The sequence below is a fragment of the Monopterus albus genome, unplaced genomic scaffold, assembly GCF_001952655.1.
Source record: "Monopterus albus unplaced genomic scaffold, M_albus_1.0 scaffold139.1, whole genome shotgun sequence".
In the NCBI taxonomy this organism is placed as follows: domain Eukaryota; kingdom Metazoa; phylum Chordata; class Actinopteri; order Synbranchiformes; family Synbranchidae; genus Monopterus; species Monopterus albus.
The window spans coordinates 850,688-870,966 of NW_018128019.1; the positions used below are offsets into that span (position 1 = coordinate 850,688).

General features: G+C 40.9%; 1 protein-coding gene across 1 annotated transcript in view; it reads right to left on the reverse strand.

The window, feature by feature from the left end:
• The window catches only part of LOC109967944 (glutamate receptor ionotropic, NMDA 2C-like), a 42,991-nt gene that overhangs the window by 17,463 nt on the left and 5,249 nt on the right, over positions 1-20,279 (reverse strand). The window contains 7 exon segments of the mRNA XM_020613872.1: positions 2,143-2,354; positions 5,324-5,438; positions 5,938-6,278; positions 6,722-6,910; positions 7,712-7,777; positions 16,080-16,178; positions 16,955-17,324. Of these exon segments, the coding sequence (XP_020469528.1) occupies positions 2,143-2,354; positions 5,324-5,438; positions 5,938-6,278; positions 6,722-6,910; positions 7,712-7,777; positions 16,080-16,178; positions 16,955-17,308 (1,376 nt within the window). The 5' untranslated portion in view covers positions 17,309-17,324.

Consider the following 20,279-nt stretch of genomic DNA (forward strand, 5'->3'; position numbering starts at 1 on the left):
ACTGGTTCCAAATCTGTCCCACAGTGGTTCCTGGATAGTTAATGTTAACTTGGTTTTGTCCATATCCATAAAATTCACCAACCCCCTTTAATAAAGTCATCATTTTGCTGGAGCCTCTTCTGCTGTTACACACATCTGAGCAAAGCACTTCACTTGCCTGTGAAATAGTTTCTCTTTTTGAGCTGTGACATTTAACTTTTGATGGCCTGGGGCTTATGGGAAATGGTGTTCATTAAGGACAAGTTAAACATCTACAATACTGACCAAACAATATTAGATATACTATTGTAAAAGACTCTCTTCTATGCCTGTATTTTAGTTATTAGCTAAGTAAAAAAAAATTCAGTTTTTCATTTCTGGAATCACACCTGCAACTTGTATGTAGTTTCACTCACAAAGTATTCATACAAACTAGTACACCATTCTTGGCAGGAATCTAAAAAGAGAGATACTCTGACACCAAAGACTGGAGAGCTCCATAACTGGTTTGAAATCTCTGGAAAAGCCAGTAAGTGGATACTGAGTTGAGATTTTTTTTTTTTTTTTGGTAACTCCAAAACAGTTTGTCACTGCACATGAGAAGCCAGACAAGATTAGAGAACCAGTCTAAGAAAAACTATCACTCATTTTAAACCAATAATGGTTGTAAAACACATTGAGTTTTGTCAGTGTTCCTGTGTGGAAACGAGAAAGCTGAGCTGACACTGGTTTTCTAGCAGATCAGGCATTAAATTTGTCTATTTGAACATAATGAACACTGTGTATTGCTGACAAGCTCCAGTTGTAAGTAGTCAGAGGTAATAGCTGTTTAATGGCTGTTTTCTGCTGTGCACCGATCTGTTTGACACCACAGGTGTGGCTAGACACTCAGCACACAATTACTCTGTGTTTAATGAAGTGTGGAGGTTTGCAGTGTCTATTTAGAATTAAACTGGGGCAGAACAACAGAGAGAGAGGAGATGTCTGTGTGTAGGAACGGGTATCTTTTGAAATGTTTCTCTTCCATTGCTTGTGTGATACCTGCCATTTGGTCTCAGCTTAAGGACCACCTATTCACTTTCTCTGGAGCTTCAGCAGAATGTGGACATGAAATTGAGGTTGTTTTATTAGCTGCTGTTTTCAAGGCCAAGAATGAACATCTAAGCTGAACTCTGAAGTCAAGCATAGATGAGAACTCCTAGAATTGCTCTAAATTATGGGAAGTTGAAAGGCAACAGAGCTGATGAGGACGGTGTGACACAGGTGAAATCTTTAGGACAAGTCCTTAAAGACGCTGGTGATGACCTAACTTTTTCCTCTGGCATCACCATGAGGTCGACATTCATACTTTTTAGTAAAATATTTTAGTAACTGGTGGATAGTACAGACAATGTTCTGTTTAGGATTAATTATAATAACTCTGGCATCCAGCACCACCATCAGCTACGTGTAAGTGAACCTTGTAGCTTGTGTTTAGTGGAAATTGGTAGATGCTGGCATGCTAAGATACTACACTAAGGTGGTGGAGGTGGTAACCATATCTGTTTAACAGCATGCTGACGTTAGTATTTAGTTCAAGGCACTGCTGTCTGAGGAGCTGTTGGCATGGCTTTACATTCTTAATCTTTTTTTATTATTTTCTCTGTCTCCCAGGCCTATATTTGTACACTGACAGTGTGAACAGGACTTTCTTACACCCATGTTGTACACTGTAACATGCAGTAAACATACATTTACCTATTTTGGTACATAGAAGTGTCGCCTTAAGGTTATGGGTTCAAAGCTCAAAGCAGCTTCATTCTGTGTGGAGTCTGCATGTTCCCCCAGTGCCTGTGTGGGATTTCTCTGGTTACTACAGCTTCCTCCCACATTCCACAGACATACAGGTTAGGTTGACTGGTTACACTAAATGCCTGTATGTGTGAATGGTTGTCTGACTTTGTGTCAGACCTGTAATAGACTGGCGACCTGTCCAGGTTATACCCACCTCTCACCCAGTGTCTGCTTGGATTGGCTCCTTAACCCTCTGAAGGATAAGTGGCTTAGCGGATGGATGGATGGATTTCAGGACTTGATAGTTTTGTGTGAATAGCTTCATTTTGTATACTTACATCTACATATTTGTGCAGATGTAAGGATCATGTGTTTGTACAGTACCTGTACCTCTCTGAGTGATTGGACTGACGCCTGCAGGGCACCGTGTTGCGGACGCATGTGCCGGTTCCAGGGTCCACGTTCTCAACCATGACGAAGGGATGCTCCTCCAGTGTTGCCACGGTCAGGTGACGGTTGTCAGACACATGCTCCAGGAAGCTGCCATATCGAGGCCAGACTGGATAACGAACCTGGAGGATCCCCCGAGCATATGTACCCACCTGGAGAGAGAGGATGTAAAACAAAGATCTCATCAGTATTAAGTTAATGTGAGAATGAATCTGTTGTGACCTTCGCTTCGCTTTATGTTATTGCCCTCTTTCACTATTACATAAGTTGAAATAGTGAAATAAAAATTTTTATGAAGAGGAATTAGCATATGCTGACCTGGAGGAAAAGGATTAGAAGATCAAAGGGGAGTAGAGTTCATTACTGCGCACTGAGGAGACTTAAAAATCTTTGAGTAAAACCTTTTGGGGGGGAGTGAACCACATCACATTAATAATACATCCCAGCATGTTGACTGCAATCTGTGTTCTTTGTGTTGAATTGAATGATTATTCAATTAGTAATTCTGTTTTTTTTTTTACTGGATAAACAAATTGATATGTCACTCTTCATAAATGGGTACTGCTCAAGTGATTAGTGTTGATTATTTTGTGCTTTTCTCTCTTGGTTAAAATATTTGTCGCTTTAATAACGGGGAATAAATGTTGTTGTGCTAAGCTCACTGTACCAAAAACAAATTGACAGATGCTGACTGTAACAACTCGGGGGGGAAGCAGTAGACTGAGTTTTTTTAATGATAGAGGGAACCACTCTGGACCAGCACTGCTGTGTAATGTCACATCGCACAATGAATAATCCCAGCGATGTCGGCACTAAGCTTGGTGAAACCCTCTCTGTGAGAACCAGGACTGTTTGTCATATCAACCCAACCTAATGAGCCGTACTGAGCTCGACCAGCGTTGACTTCCAGCATGTGAAACTTGCTCCCTCAAAGCTTTAATGAGACCTCTTTTTCTTGCCATCTTCATTTGTTCTCAAGCTTAGTCATAGGAACGTTCTTCGTTTGTCATACATGGATGATTTATAAATCTGCATGAAGGTATGGTGTGTTCAAGCCTTCTTACATCCCTAAGCTTGGTTTGTTTTTTAAATATTTTTCATTTTTCCTTACTTCTAATTAAATGCTCCCTTTTACTCAAATGTTTTTCCCCTAATTTTTATACCCCTGCCCTCCACTATACGGACAGGTGTAGGTGCATAGTTTGTCACTAAAAGGTTGTTTTCACGTTCCCCTGGTGAAGAGGGAGGATACCTGTTTGCTCCCCTGAAGCATTCGAACGTGCATGGGAAACTAATGTCTGATGACTCCAGATCTGACGGCCAATCACGGATCTTCAGTGAAAACATTCTTGGCAATGTCAGGAGTGAATTCAATACCTAAAACCACTGCTGTCGGAGATGCCTAAACTAACTTTTCAGTGACCAGAAGTAGGAGTGACCATTTTATTTGTTGACAGCAAATAAGTTGGCGGGCTTATTTGCATGTTTGAATATTCATGAGCCCAGGAATTCTCAATGAGGGCCAAAGACCAGAGGTGTTTTCGTGCCCTTCTCAGAAGGTTATTGAACCTTTTATGCTTCTGCACCGATGATGGCTGTGGCCAGAGGCATTATGCTTTTGAGTTTTCCGTCCATCCAGTTCATTCTCTTGAAACACTATCTCAGTGTCCACTTGGATTGAAGGATGGACTGATTAGATTTTGGTGATCAAAGGTCACAGATGCCTCATGTCTGTCCCATTCTTATGGCTCTTTACCAGCTAAATATTTTTTGTTTACCAGCTAGTCACTAACTTTGTTTGCTATTTGGTGCTGTGCAGGTAGAGTTGGTTCATCAGATATTATTTTGCTGAAATCAGTCATGTGTTGCTGCTGCTGGAAATGAGATTATTGAGAGTAACAGCACCAAGCTTAAAACCAAAACAATGAGCTGAAAGAGGCTAAAATGCTGTGCAGAACTAAGGAAAACTATAGAATTGAGTTATAATTTACTGTGAGTTCTTACAAGTGACACCTCTTAAATTACAAACAATCATTAAGTTTATTAATTTTGAAAAAAAAATTGCAAGTGCAACTTTTTCTGTAGGAGTTGTAAAAGTGGAGAAAAGTGAGAAGTGCGGGACAAGAAGAAGAGAGAGGAGCAGTTAGTACATGGATCCTGAAGTGAAGGGGGAGTTTCCTGACCAAAATGTCACCCAGCAGCAGCCTTCAGATGAGGAACAAGATCATTTAAACTGTCAGTGTCACATTTGGCAGACTTGAGAAGAGCAAGTACATCACAGCCTGTCATCATTGTGGATGAGCTACATGACACAAAGAGCAGGAAAGAGTAAGCGCTGACAGATCAGGTTGTAATGAGAATGAAAAGGAGAGAAGATTCACAGAATTCAGACGCTTGAAGAGTTTTTTGTTGTCTGTGTGAAAAGCAACTGTACATCAGCACCTGAACCTGAGGATATAACAAATAGATGAAGTGTATGTAAGACTGTTGGCTGCACAAGTGGCTATTTCAACATTCACATACAGATACAATACAAACAAAACCACACTTCAGCATACTGTAGTTATATATCCATGTTCATGCACACACACATATATACACACCAGCCAGGAGGTGACTTTGATAAAATAGGTTGGGTTTTCTAGGACAGAAATAAATTAGTTCAACTGTAGCCGTGTGATTAGGTTCAGGTCTCTGTTTAGTAGCACTTTTTCAATACACCCTTGGGCTTTGGAAAGGGTGTGTGTGTGTATGTGTGTGTAAAAAGGAGTGATAATGCTGAAGAAAATTGCAAAGCCTGGTGCCGATGAAACGGCAATAAGAGAAGGGTATTGTGTGGCTTCAACACAAAGCTAGTCTGTCTGAAAGAGGCTATAGAGACCCATTCACTCATACCTTTAGTAAGAAGCCATTCATAATGTTTTTAATGCATTTGACCCTTGTCAGATGTATTATGTCACGGTTTACTGCACAAAGCTCGTGGCACTGCTGTACAGTTGCAACTATACTGTATCCTCTGCCGTGCAGCATGTGAGCACATAACAGGACCAACATACATGCATTTCCTGGATGATATTAGAAACTTGTCACTGCCCACATTTTTGGACCATAGACTCAGTACCTTGTCCCAGAGTCTCTCCCGGTCCAGAGCGATGATGACCATGGAAGGGTTCATGAGGAAGCCTTGGCTGTTAAATGACAGATCTTTTCTCTCCCATGTCACATTCGCCATATGCCTGCAACCCACAGAAACACTTAAAAATATACTATGCATGTGTATGGTATGCAGTCAAGGAACTCTGATTCTACATCACACAAGAAATTGCATGTTCCTGTCCACAGATACATACACAATGACCACATTCTAATTAAACATAAAGCTCCCCCTGGATGCCCTAATTTAATGTGGGAAGTAGCTCATTAGAGAATGATGGAGGCAGCGAGTGGAGGAGGGCAAGGCGTTCCTACTGAGTGATTCTGCTATCTGTTAAAGTATACAACCCTGACAGACAGGGCCGTGAATAATGAATCCAGGTCAATTTGCATTTTGGACAGCATACAAAAGAGGTGTAAAATACTTTCATTTCATTTTGTGTGATAGTGAGTTCAGGTAACACATGAAAGCTAAAGCTGTGTGCTACAGTAATGATCACTCTAATAGGCACTGTCTGTAATTCATTAACAATGTCTATAAATCATTCAGATTGTACTTAGGCTGACAAAAGTGTGCCTCACCTGAAAAGAGTGTTGTTGTCTGAGTGTTTAGCTGGCTTGTTGCAGTCACCGTGTCCCTCAGGAATGAAACCGTACTGCTTCTTGAAACTCTCTGCCCCTTTGGCTGTGATGGCCACACCCTCCCTCACCCTCTGCCGCAAGCTCTTCCTCCACTGGTCCGTAATCACACCAATCACACCGACAGGGAAGCTGACAGGTGGAGGACTTTCAGGGTTGCCCACGGCCAGGCTGGGAAGGATCCAGATGTAGCCTGGCCCCAGCACGCCCACCTCAGCTGCCAGGCGGAATAAATACTGAGCCTCCTCGTAGGAGCAATATGCCAGCAGGACCTGAGAGTCCACCTGCAGACAGACAGACAAAGTCCATCAGCAGTAATTCACAGACCAGAAAGACAACACAGCCTGGACATGCAGCACAAGTGTAGGTCATCAGCAGCTGGTGTTGTGAATTCTCTTATTTAAATCTGAAACAAGCCTTATCGCTAACCCTTACCAGTTTTTCTTCGCCATCAGATTTTTTTTTTCATCAAGTATAGTCCAATAATAGGATATACATTCATGTGAACTGTGCCATTCTGCATAATGAGTACTTTTATTTTTAGTACTTAATTAATCATGTTTACTTAACATTTGGAATACAGGACTTTTACTTGAAACAGTATTTTTTATACTGTGGTATTGATACTTTTACTAAAGTAGACAATTTGAGTGTTTCTTCCACCACTGTAGTTTTAGGGGTTTTGAACTGATGTAGCTCCATCTAGGATTTTTATATCTCACCGTACCTGCTGCAGCATGCGCCTGTTCCTCACGTCATTAGCCCCAACAGACATTTCCAGAGACAAAACTTCCTGTAGACTCCACAGGAAGTAGGAGGTATCTGTATAGGACTGAACTATATCCACAAAGGTATCGTATCCCGGCAGCAAACTTGTGACTACTGCAAACTCGCCCCAGTCATACTCCTCCATGAGCTGAAACAAACACATACAGTAGAATTTAACAGACATAATCATTATAATCTAAGTTATGAGGTCATAAAATATGATTAGTAGGAATCAATTCATATTTTAAAAATGTGCACAGTAAACTGTGTACTGTAAATGTGTTTGCAGCTGGAGCCAGACTGGAAACAAGGAAACACCTCACTCATAAATTTTGTTTTGCTATTGTATATACAAGCAGGAGAGTCTGTCTCTTTGCTGAACTCTGGCCAAGAAAGTGATTTAAAATATCCAAACTATTCATTTAAGCATTACACTGGGAATTAGATCAGAGTCTCTACAAGTAATTCCTCTTATATTTTAAAATGCATAACATCTAATGTTGTTGAACAATCGGGACAGCAATGACAGGAACAAACTTAAAGAGCTTTTAAAGTCCCAACAGATTTAAAAAATGCATTTCATCAAAGATGTACCAGTCAGTTTCACAATGCATGTTTCCCAGTTGAGGAAATACTCGCACCGGATGATGCAGTTGATGATGAGGAGCTGAGATTATGCTGCTGACTCCCAAAACATCTGTGACAGTCCCTTTAATCTCGTGAGAATTTGCATAATTTATTATAAATGTAGACTGTATTTGTCTGTGGACACTGGTCCAAAACCTCAGATCAGGGATTCCCACAGTGATTCCTGGGATGGTCCCTACATGGTGTTAATCAGCCTGAGAGGTCTCGGTTGTCTGGCTTGACCTTTGAACCATTTGGTATGACAACCTAGTTTTTTTTTTATGAGGTTTTGATTGTCAGTTATTATAAATTATTTATGTACCTTAAACATGCAGACGATCTGCTGCTCTAGAGAGGCTCCCATCTGCAAGAAGGATGATCCCTCAGCCTGTAAAGAGTAAGAGAGCCCCATTTAATAATTCATGTAGTCATGAGGTGAAAGATGCTTTCTGTCACAGGAGTCTGAAATACAGACAGTAGAGTCCTGACACTGGAGGATAGCTTTGTCTTTCTACTATGCCAACATGCTTCCTATTGCCCATGCATTTTTTTTTGGAAGTGCAGGAAAAAAATTTATTTCAAGGTTGTGTCAAATATGCACCATTTGAAAATGCATCATGTGTTTTGTGAGCCCTTGGGTCATGAAATATTCTTCACCTGTAAGGAGGAGACTCAGGTAAAGCCTCGGCAAACAGAGATCTGGGTACGGTGTTGAGCTTTCTGCCACAGTGGAAGCAAACTGACCAAAGGTTTAATATCAGCTCGTCTGCTACTCCTCGTTTTAGCAGCGCCATTAACATTTTCACTGCTGTGGAACATTTAAATTTGAATCAAAGTTACAACTGCTAGGACAGAGGATTTAAATAATTTGCCTTTTTTGTTCAGCATCACTTGTAAAACCATCACTGTTAAAAGTCATGTAGCAACACAGTGGAACAGCCTTACAAAACCAATTAAGTTGAGAAGATGTGACAAATGGTGTGAAAAGGAAGGACTAGATTTTAAGTGAGCTATGCTTCGACAATCGACTATTTAAAGTGGTTGAACAATATTTATAAAAGTTTGCATCCTGAAAAGCATTGCTGGAAATAAATTGACAAAATGCGTGTCATAACTTTTTTTTAACACAGGCTACATGACAGCAACCCTATGATAAAGCATTAAAACCTGCCTTGATTGGAAATGATGGATGCAACACTCAGCTGCCAAATATACACTAGCACACTACAGCAGTAAAGATCAGTGTGATGTGTCATGTGAGGAACGGTTACTATGTTTATTTGTTTGAGTTTGCACCTTTATAGATGCTTTAAATGACAGATTTTCCATATGGACCTCAATCTAGTACAAGTGTTTCTAAAGTGCAAACACTTAGTCCCGCTGCTCTCGTTCTGTCAAGAAGGGGTGGTCCAGTGTTTTATTTACAGTATCTGCATGTTGGCATACTTTTGCCTACTTGGTGTGTGTTTCTGTGTTTTGACATAAGATGGAAAGTTATTAGGGCTCAATGAAGCCTCTGTAAATAGCACTCAGATAAGCAGGCTATATGGATGAGAAGAGGAGGAATATCAGGGAATGAAAGTATAAGAACAGAAACGGTCAACAAGGAGAGGATAAAAAGATTTTTGTAAGTAAACCAGAACATTTAACCTTAAAGGATAAGGCCGCTCGTTTTCTTTATTCATAGTATTTTTCTACAAACTCCATACAGAGACTTACTTACTTTATTCACAGTTACTATCAGCTGTCGGCCCTGGATTAGCTTGTTTGTCTGTGCAATAGATCTCTGCTATTGTTCAAACACACATCAAGAAAACACACTGCTGCACTGCGTGATATGGTTTTTCATTACAGAACCCCAGGCCAGACTATGTTGTCCCAAAGGCTCAAAGCAGCCAGAAATCCTGAAGTTAGCTGGAGTCAACTCTGAATGCATGAGACCTCTGCTTTGTTTACATTTTGCTAGCTCCTCATGCCTAAGTCTGGGATTTGCTAATGAAGTAACGTGTCAGCCACCCCAGCGCTGTGTTTCACTGATGTTTTTTAATCCTTTTTGAACAACAGAGGTCTATGGCACAGACAAAAAAGCTGATCCAGGACTGACACACAGGTATTAGCTGTGAGTAGAGGCAATTCATTGTCGGTTATATTCTCTGTATGGGGAATGTTGAAAATACTGTTAATATACAGTAGAAAATGACCGGCCGTATCCTTTAACTGGGAGGTATCACATTTTGTTTTTTTTTCTAGGAATTGAAACCTGAAACATTTCACATGATAAAGAATAATGATGTCCTGTAACACAGCAAAATCCATCCATCCATCCATCATCTCTGATCAAAATGGGAACATGACTCTTGTCCCTCAGATGCAAATAGACCGAGTCTTGACTTGTGGAGTTACCTCTCCTGTGTTTGTCCATGCACTTGTGGAGCGGCTGTTTTGTTTCTCCATGGTCTTGACATTTTCAACTGCAGTGTGCTGCATATACATTGCTCTGCTCATGTCTGGGTGTTTTGTCCCCAGGGTGAACCAGTTTCTGACTGTGTTACTGGCCTTGAAAAGTTTTACAGATACTTCAGCAATGTATGGAATGACAGTCTTGTATTGTTTGTTGTTTGGATTTACCCTGACCTGGATAACTGAGAATCTCCACAGACATATGGTTGTGCTCAGAAGTAAACTAAGAGCAAAACTTGGGGAAAAACTGAAACTGTTCCACAGTCAGGGTGAGATGTCCTGGCCTTTTTTTTTAGACGAGACTGCAATAACAAAGCTTAGATGGGAGCTCTAAGGACCTAACAGTGCTGCAGGGCATAAGTAAACCTGTGATGTAAGAAAGTGCAAGATGTTACCACAAGCAGTAATATTCTGAATTTGATTGGCTAATGGACAAAGTGCTGGTGCAACAAGTCAAAGATTAGTGTAACTTGATCTCTTTTTTTACATGTGTACAGCTGTGTCCTACACTAAGTGGAACAGGGGGTTTGGCAAGTCTCAAAATACAGCAACACATGCAAGTCCTGCATGATAAAGTGAAACAGGAAGAGAGAGCACACAGTGTTAAACTGCCAAGTGCCATGTAGGACCAGATCTCAGATCTTCTGAGTCTGTTCTCAGCTCAGAGATGACTGTCAGCTCTCCTTCCCGTTGCTCTTCCCTGTCCCACGGCTCAGAGCCTCTGTAATCCCCAAAGAGATGTGCAGCCTCAGGAATACCACAGCTATGTTCTTTTTCACTCAGTTTGACCAGTTTTGTCTCGCTCTCAGCTTGTTTTAGACTTGCATCAAGAGGCTGAAACTCCACTAGACTGGGCTGCACATCAAAATAGCGATGATAAAAATAGCAGCACACAACCACGTCAGGCTGTCACTGAGAAAAATTTTAAAATGGATCAGAAATCCTGGTTAACCATAATGTCCCACGTCAACTGCTATGGAGGAGGGGAGAGGTGCATCATTTGAAGAACTGTCATTAAAAATCCAATTAGCTTTGTCAGCTATTAAACAAGCAAATAAAGTGATGACTCCCCTTGGGCCCATCAGTGTTTTATCACTGTTCAATTGGCAGTGTCCTAAAAAAATAAATCAAAGTCAGAAGCAAATGCAGAGAAAGATCCCTTTTCCCCTTCACAGTGGAATCGAGCAAGAATTACAATACATTATTTTCTTTGTCTGACACTCACACACTCATAACATAGAGTTCAGCCTCCCCCCCTTGTCCTGCCCTTCCCAGTCATCTTGTTATCACAACCCTGGCATTGGGGCCATTATGCACAGACTCAATTAGCAGTTCTACTGCAGGAGTGTATGGTAATGTGACAGGAAGACAGTGGACACAGTGCCCACTCACACACTCCTGTCCTCCCACAGGGACAACTCTGTGCTGTACCTCAGTGGAAAGACTGATGTGGGTCAAAGAGGAAGCAGGTCACACATACAGATGTTCACTCACATATGGGCTCATGCATTTTCCATGTAGATGTCATTCTTCAATCTGTTGAAGAGTTTGTGTGTATATATATGCAAGCTTCCATATCCAGTGATGGAAAATACATTTACTATGTAGTATAATTTTACTTTATACTTGATTACTGCCCTTCTCTGCTATTTAATACTTCCACACAGCTACATGTCAGTAACAAATATTTTATTATGTTACTGCATTTGTGTGATGGTTATATTTACTTTACAAATGAAGGTTTTGCATGTACACAACTACCCAGTACTATATAAAGTTCTTAAAGTAAGCTCCACTGTGTCCAGCTACTACATTAAAATACTACTTACATGTAAATGCATGACTAATAATAATCTATAAATCTATAAATACTTTATTCCATAATATAATGCTGAAATGGACCATTCTGCATAATGACATAATTACTTAAGAGAACATGTAATTTTTTTATTTCTGGACAACTGTAGTTCTACTTAATGGGCATTCCAGCAATTTTGAGTTCTACTTTGATGAATTTATGTGAAAGATAAAAACATAACTGCGAGGCCTTACCCAGCTGATTCACACATTCTTTAGATGATTGTCTTGGGTTTTGTTGCTCGACCTTCCTCTTTAAAATACACAGGTGTTATACTGGACTGATGTGAGGCAGTATACTTGACCAGGGTCAGAAGTATGAAGACCTTGATAGGTTCGCCTGATGTATTGAGGTTGGAGGCAGAAATTAAAAACCATATCTCAAGTCCTTGGCAGATAAAACCAAAACTACTGTGTATGGTTAGATACCAGTCAGGGGAATTAGATGTCTTTAAGCATTTTGAGTGAAATGACATGTTGTAGGAAAGTGCTTCTGTTGTACTGAAATTATTGGGCCAAACTTTAATGATTGATAAAAAAAAATCAGTGTCCAGTGGGACTACTGTGCAGTAGCTCTGGTTTTCTCATGACCTGTTTATGGAGTTTCTGGTGTCTGGGCTATGAGACCAGAAGAGACACAAGTACAGATGGGCAATTAGAGAAAGCAGGTCAGCCTGACCACGGAAACAAAACCCAAAAAAAGAAATATTATGATCCAATGAGAAACATCTGGTTCATGGCCAATATCACAACCAGATTGTGACCTTAGACTGCAGCCTGGAATTGGACTAACTAATGAAATGTAATCTTCTCCTGGGAGTTTGAAATTGTAATAAATGATGTTATACACTTGTATACACAACGGTTTCATTTCTCAAAAATCCATTATGTGAAACAGTTTTAGCCCTCAAAAATCTGTCATGTACAACTAAAAGTTACTTTTGTTCATGTGTCCTGGCAAACACATAAGCTATTGGGGTTTTTTTGTACCACACTTTATCATCATCTGCAGCCACAGTCACTCAGTATTTGATATTTGGAACGCTTACCAACAAAAATTGGTTTTTGACCGATCAATCATTCATGTACAGTATTTCCTTAAGAACAGGAAGATTTAGTGCTGCTTCACAAAAATAGATAAAAGTTGTCATCTGTAGTTAACGTATTCTCTCCCAAACTGTCTCACAGCAGCCATCACAAAATATACTCTCAATATTTATTAAAACAATAACCTTTTAATTGGTTTTATAAAGGCAGCAATGTTCTTATATATGTCTTGTGAAAACTGGCACCTTTTCAAAGGCTTGGTGGGACAATGCAGTCTTTTGAATGTTTTTTACTGTATGAGTAGGGAGATGAGTATTCTCTGCATGACAAAGCCACTGGTTCCAGTTTGATTGATCTTCCCTACTTGTACCAAGGCAAAGCTGCGCAGAAAGCTCAGATAATCTTATTGGACTCCCAGCAGCCTTTATACAGTGGGTACAATTTGTTTCCATCAGTTCAGAGGGTTTGTCTCCATAGTGCAATTTTACATTATTTGAACTAGGCGCCTTAAATTTGATACTACAACACACATGTTTTAGAGAGCGGTGTGCTTCGATATTCTTGGCGGTAGTTTGGGGAAGATCCTGTCCTATATTTTTTAATGTGACAATGCCTCCATGAACAAAGCGAGGTCCATAAAGAAATGGTTTTCTCAGTTTGTTGTACAGTAACTTTACAGGTCTGCACAGAAATGTGTCTCATAAATGGAACTGTGAACATCAAGTACACCTGCGCGTCTCCTGTTATGACATGTCAAAATGTCTGCTGTGAAAAAGGCCTATTAGGCTGTATAATGATGCCAGTTCTTATCACAATCATCAATATCAGAATCCCCTGCAGCCTCATTGTCCTCCCTCCTCCTTTTCTCATCTTCTTCCTGTTTTCCCCCTGCTCTATGACTCCCGTGACTCAACATCTGGATCCAGCACCCTAATGATAACCCAGCACACTGCAGTGACTCACAGCCAACCACCTAACAACACACACACAAAGAAAACTAACTCAACCTCTGATTTCCAACTCCTCAGAGAGCCATGTTGCAATATTTTTTCTCTTTTCCTTGCAGGATCTTTTGAGCAGTCTTTATGCTTTTTCCTCAGCTGTTCATTTCCTTCTCCTCGCCTTTGGTTGATGTATGTGCTGTCTGACAAAAGACACACTTCCTCTCCTCCCTTCCATCTTTTTATCTTTGTGTCATTCCCTCCTTCCTTGTTGTCTGCCATAGAAAGATCACTGAGACAAGAACTATAAACAGGCAGCCCAGACGCTTCTTTTTAAAACCGCCATCAAAGACATTCATCATCATCAGGCCATTGATAATCAAGCACTATTGAGCTCTTTTATCCCCTATGAAAATCATGCACTCACACGTATATGTTCCTCCGTCCAATCCACCTGCCCCATTGTGCTAGACACCCCTGACAACCTTTTTTCTCCTTGCTGACAACAAGGAAGTGTATGAGAGAAAAGTGTGAATAGGAGGACTGAACGAAATATTTGATAAGCAGAACTCAGAGAGGGGGCTTTACTCTTTGTGCTATATAGAGAACCGTCACTCAGCATGTTGGGGCTCATGAGACAAATGGTCTCACTATGATAGACGATGTTCCAGCCATGTGTTTGTAACCAGTCGTGATTGCCTCTGAAAATTGCAAACTAGAGATTGCTGAACACTGACACACTTTGTCCCACATACTTTTGAGGTTCTGTGATACTTTGACATTGGAAGAACTACATGAAACAAGTTATCAAAAGTACTCTGGAGGTAAATATAAGCACCTCCTTGCCAGTTTAAGGTGGAGTGTCTGATAGGAAGAGGGGGGTTACACAAAGAAGGCAGCAAGCAGAAAAACAGAGGGAAAAGGAGAGTGACTGGGTTGGATTTTGGGGTGGATGATGAGAGTTGTAAGGGCTTCTGCCTCTTAAATGGTCTAATTAATAGTTTAATGGGGTCCTGGAGTGCAGAGAGAGCAGATAGGAGCACAGGGCTCTCATATTATAGATCGAGTCAGCGCACAACAGAGCCAGAAAACCTGATTCAAACAAATCAAGGAGTAAACATGACAGAGGGAAAGATGGCACTAAAAGGAAACATGGAAAGGTAGAAGGTGAGAAGTTGAGAGTATAGAAAAAAACAGAAAAGGAATCAAACAAGAATGGATGGGAAGGGAAAGTCATCTGTGAGACAGCAAAACCCAGCCTTGAGGCAGCTGTCAGCCAAGCTTCACTGAAGCTTCTTTCTCTTTCTCTGACTCTTACTCACTCGCTTACGGTGCCTTTCCCTCTCTGCCATCAAAATACAACAAACCAGCCACCCTCCTGCAGGTACAGCTCCTCCTGTTTAATACACATTTATGATGTGGCATCTGCACATACCATTTGATTAACAGAAAGCTGATGAACACAACATGCTGCAGTTTACAAATTATCACCCAGAGGTGAAATCCACAACTCGTAGCCATATTGCTACAGTTTTTATTTGGATGCTGGAGGAAGGCACCCATTTGGCTGTGTGTGTGTTTTCATATGTGAGGGCGTTCATTTGCATGTGTGAGAGTTGGTTCTATAAATACAAGGTGTTGATGAGAGCAGTTAACCAATTAAAGGAAGGAAGGGAATATGAGCAGAAGCATGGAGAGACGGGAAGAAGCGATGAGGCCATTTTCCAGCTACAAAGTGGAGAAAAGGTATAGATTAGGAAGCCGTCTGGTATCATCAGTCTCTTCTTTACAGTCTAACTACACAGCTCTCTGCTCTCCATCTGTTTTTATCAATGAGATACCTGCTAAATCATAGCAGGAAAACCTGCTGCTCTTCCAGTGCATGTGAATGATTTATTGAGGCACAGATCTCCCATAGCACTCATCTCCCTTCACAAAGTTTTCCCTTCCACAACTCTTTTCCCTGCCGGGGATTAGAGGAGCTGAAGAGGGTCGATGGCTGCAGTCTTCACCCATCTGCATTACTCATATCCAAATATTTGCATGCAGCGAGTTGCTCGTCAAAGCAGGTTTCACAAATCTGACCTACTTAAGTTGATCTAAGCTGAAAGATGCCGGTGTAGAAGAGTTCTGACTAAGACAGGAGGCTAAGAAGAGAGGGTGCTGCTGCTAATACATTATTGTTCACCTTACTCCTCGAGTCCTTTTCTTGCTTCTTAATTGGGCATTATATGTGACTAATGTTTTTTCAACACCTCTGGGTGAAATGCATTTTTGGCTCATCACTGTGGCACAGCAAGAAGACAGAGTAGTCTAGTCCTGGTTGAAGCTACAGGGTGCTGATGCACCACTGCTGAAATGATTGGCTCATTGTTTTGACAGTACCTTGTATGGTATGACAACTGCAGAGCCACCGCTGATGCCCACAATTGGCAGACCTGTCTGAGTGGAGAGAAAGTCCAGGATCTGTGCCACTTCTGCCACCTGAGGACAAAACAGACAGATTTGAGGTGGATCCCAATACCTCTAATTGTTTCCCTCATTTGTGTCATTTCCTTGCATCTTAGTCCCACCTATGTAAGATGCAAGGAGAGAGGAACTGAGGAAACACGTTTTGACATGAAATGTCATTTCCTCTGATCCTTAATGTGAAGCGTCCAGTCACCGGCTGATTGCTGATAAAGAGGTGTGTTACTGTGTACCAGAATACACTCATGTTTCCTCGGTTGTAGCTCCTCCAGGGAGCCTCCTCGGTCCTCGCTCCTTAAAGCAGAAATAAGAGCTTCCCCAGGCTTAAGTTTCTTGCTAATGGAACTAATAGATTGCATTTCTCTTCTTACAGTAACAAAGCTTTTGTGTACTAAAAAATACATCAGTAAAGTGCAGTATTTTCAGTTATTGTTCTTTGTAGAGTAAGTTGGACTTATACTCATGGTACATACTGTATGTACAGGGCTCTTTATGGGACAGCTTACATTTTGGTTTTATGATGTGATGTTACTTTTTCTCCCTTTATGATCAAAGACCAATAATTTTAGTAAAGATAGTACAAGGTTGGCATCCCACTCAGTTCTTCTTTTTGCAGCTTCACTCTGTGATTTAAGCTGACAACAGGTGCTTTTTCCACATAAAAATACTGCCTGGTGCAGCTTGAGCAAACAGAGATGTGGGTGACTGAACGCCACGACTCCGCAGAGGTTGCTTTATCAGAAAACCCAAAAATGCATCCTTTTTTTTGTTTGTTTGTTGTTTTTTTTTACCTGAGTATCAGCACCCGAGCCCACATCATCTTCAAACACCACGCCATGCAGCTTCTCTGTTGCCATGGTATCACAGAGGCGTGTCAGCAGGTCGCGGGGGTTGGTGTCGTTGACCAGCACGGTCACGGGGCTGACCACGATGGGCAGGTCAACAAAGTTTTCACCACTGAGACGACCTCTGACCTCGTTCTGGTAGCTGGAGCCGCTGAACACAACTGCCACGTTGATGGATGGATGGAGGAGAAGTGGTCGGGCCTGCAGTGGGACTGGGGAGGAGATGAGGAGGAGGAGGAGGAGAAGGCAGAAGAGTGGAGGCCAAGGAGAAGGAGGGGGATATCCCTTGGGAAAGGCCATGTTGGCAGCCTACTGCCTAGAAAGGAGAGGTAGAAAAACAGGCGAGAGAGGAAGGAAGAACGAGAAGAGAGAGAGCAACAGTCAAACATACAAGCTGCTTTACTTTTCATGATGTTTTTGACATAATACCTCGTAATCTGTCAGTCCCTTGTTTCTCTGTCCTGGTCTATTTCTCTCTCTCTCTGACCCTTTTGTATGGCAGCATTAGCCTTGCATTTAGACTCTTTTGTCATGAGTAAAACTGTGTGTCAGTGTGTGTACATGTAATCCTCCGTAATCTGGTCCCCAGTGTCATGACTGTAATCACCCCTCCATCACTACACATCTCTGATTCAGCACAGACACACACATACACACAGTGCAAGCGGGATGCCAAAACTGTCACATAGGTCCTCGACCCTCACTGCTGGGATTACATTACATTACTTCAGTCGGCCTCTCTCCACGTGGTGTGGTGTCATCAGCCTGTCCATGGAATTACAACAAGTGAAACCGCTCCAACACTAATGGCTGTAGAAATCTGTTCATCTGTACATAACATCCTCATTAACCCACATATGGCTGGTGCAAATGTATAGCTCCAGTTTTACTGACTAGCAATTAAGATTGTAAAATTTACTCCACTACATTTATTTGAATACGTTTGGCTCTGAACTGTAGTGGAGCAGAAGTATAAAGTAGCAAAAAAGGAAGTGCTCAGACTTTAGTACAGCTCTTGTTTTGTACATGTTGTTTAATTAATTACCACCACTGGAAAACATTCAATAATTGCACTGGAACTTCAATATTTATGAACACAATAAGAGATGTAATCTGACCCAGGGTCTAAAACAACAAAGCAAGAACAACCTGTCTTGATACATTGGTGATGATACAAGTTTTTGTAGCTTAATGTTTGGTCATTCACTCTCCTAAAATGGTTCACTGCCAGTGGTTCACACCTAATTCGGTGCATCTTGTTTGTATGCATTCACCACACAGCAATGATGCTTTAAAGATTTACATCTGGACTGGCCACTTGAATCAAACATTTGCTGCTGGAACGTCTTTGCTTATTGAATCCTTGAACCCCTGATAAAAGCAGGTAGGCTCTCTTATAGCGTATGGACCTGCACATACACACGCTTATTTGATAGGGAGTTTTTTTTTATAGAGTGTCAGTTTCATCTGCGTCCATCAGAAGCACCTCCCAGCTTTGATTCAAAGGAGCAGCCGGTTGAATGTGTTGGTGTTCCCAGTATATCAGTCACTCATCTTAATAATGTTTCATGCTCCTGGGCTTTAGGTGCCCATAGTAATATACAGACTGGTGACAAATGAAAGGAAACCCCAAAATAGTGTGTCTCTAAGGATTTGGGCAACTAAATGCCACCAGAACAGCTTCAGTGCACCTTGGCAGTGCCTGTTTGTTTTGACTGGGGTTTTCTGTGATGTTTTATTTTTTAAAATATAGTATTAAAAGCCTCAAATTCACCTTTGCCCAATGCATGTAACAGCTGTAGCTAGCCTGGCTACCTGATAATCAGGTTGGTTATATCAACATCTCATTCTTTCACTTTCCATCAAAGTAGCACATGTTTTACAGCAAACACAGACCTGGCAACTCTACATAGATCCTATCTGGAACACTTTGATTGGATCCTCAGAGATGCTGTAATTAAAAATATTGTTATTCATCAACACCTGTGATGTAGAGAGCAGAATACACTGACCTAGAGATATGACAGAAATGCAGGAAAGTCTGAGTTTTTAAATATGGATGATTTGTACATATACTCACAAAGTGATCAAGAAAGGCACAAGCACTCTTTTAAAGGTAATCAAATAATTATTAAAATTAAAGGAACACAGTGTTATAGGAAGGAGATAACTGGAGAAAAAGGATGATTGCAAAAGATAGAAACAATGAGAGAGCGCAGATGACTGGGTGGATCATATGACTGGTGAGCAGGTCAAGTGTTCATTTAACAGTGTAATCTCGGCAAAAAGGGAACATAAAGCTCCAGATTTAGTATAACAGAGCATGATTATGCCATTGAAAGAATGTGAGCACAAGGGATGGACCACATTGTGTTGCATCTGAATTCCAGTCACTTGCAAACACCACATAGCTGTGCTCACAAAATCAGATCACTATCATCTTATCCTTTTAACTGAACTTTAAAAATAAAATACAAGAAAGAAGACAAATATTTCTAACAATGGCAGCCAGAGAGCGATCAATAGGGAACCATCAGATGCCAGATTATCAGAAAATGTGTAATCATGCTATAAATCCTGTTATGTTTGTGTACTTATTTTCCAAAATTATTTTCACAGGCACAGATTTGAAGAGAGAGTATGGTGCTGCGTGCACAGGTTTTCTATTATTATGGAGATTTCCAGATGGAGCGCGGGTCTGCCATGTGGGATAAACTCTACTGGGATTCAGATAGGGCTGCACCTGTGTCAGCATCGACACAACTACACACGTCCAGACTCATCCTGCAGTGTACTGTTAATGAAAACTTAACATGCAGCTGCAGCAATAAGTCTTAGAAGACGCAACAGAACATGGGACAGATGATCAACAGGATTGTTATGTGACGGTGGCAGCAAGTGAAGAAAAGGCTTGACCATAAAATGAGGAAACAGCTTTTTTTGTTCTTGGCCTGAGAGTCAGAACATTCACATTTGTTTCTGGTTAATTAAAACATTTGAAGAGTTGTTTCAAAGTAATGAACAAACTGTTCAATTGCAACCTCTTTTTCAGTGGAGTGCAGACAGAAAATATCAAACACACATACAATACTAAAACCATACTACAATATATAGAATTTTTAATAAACTATACAAACAGATGAGATGTTTAGCTAAGGACCAAAACAAGAAGAAGGCCATGAGTTAAGGATAATCTTTTAAATTTTGCCAGTGATGCCAAATTTGTTCACTTGGTTTCACCTTACAAACTATTCAAAGTGGGCAGCACGGT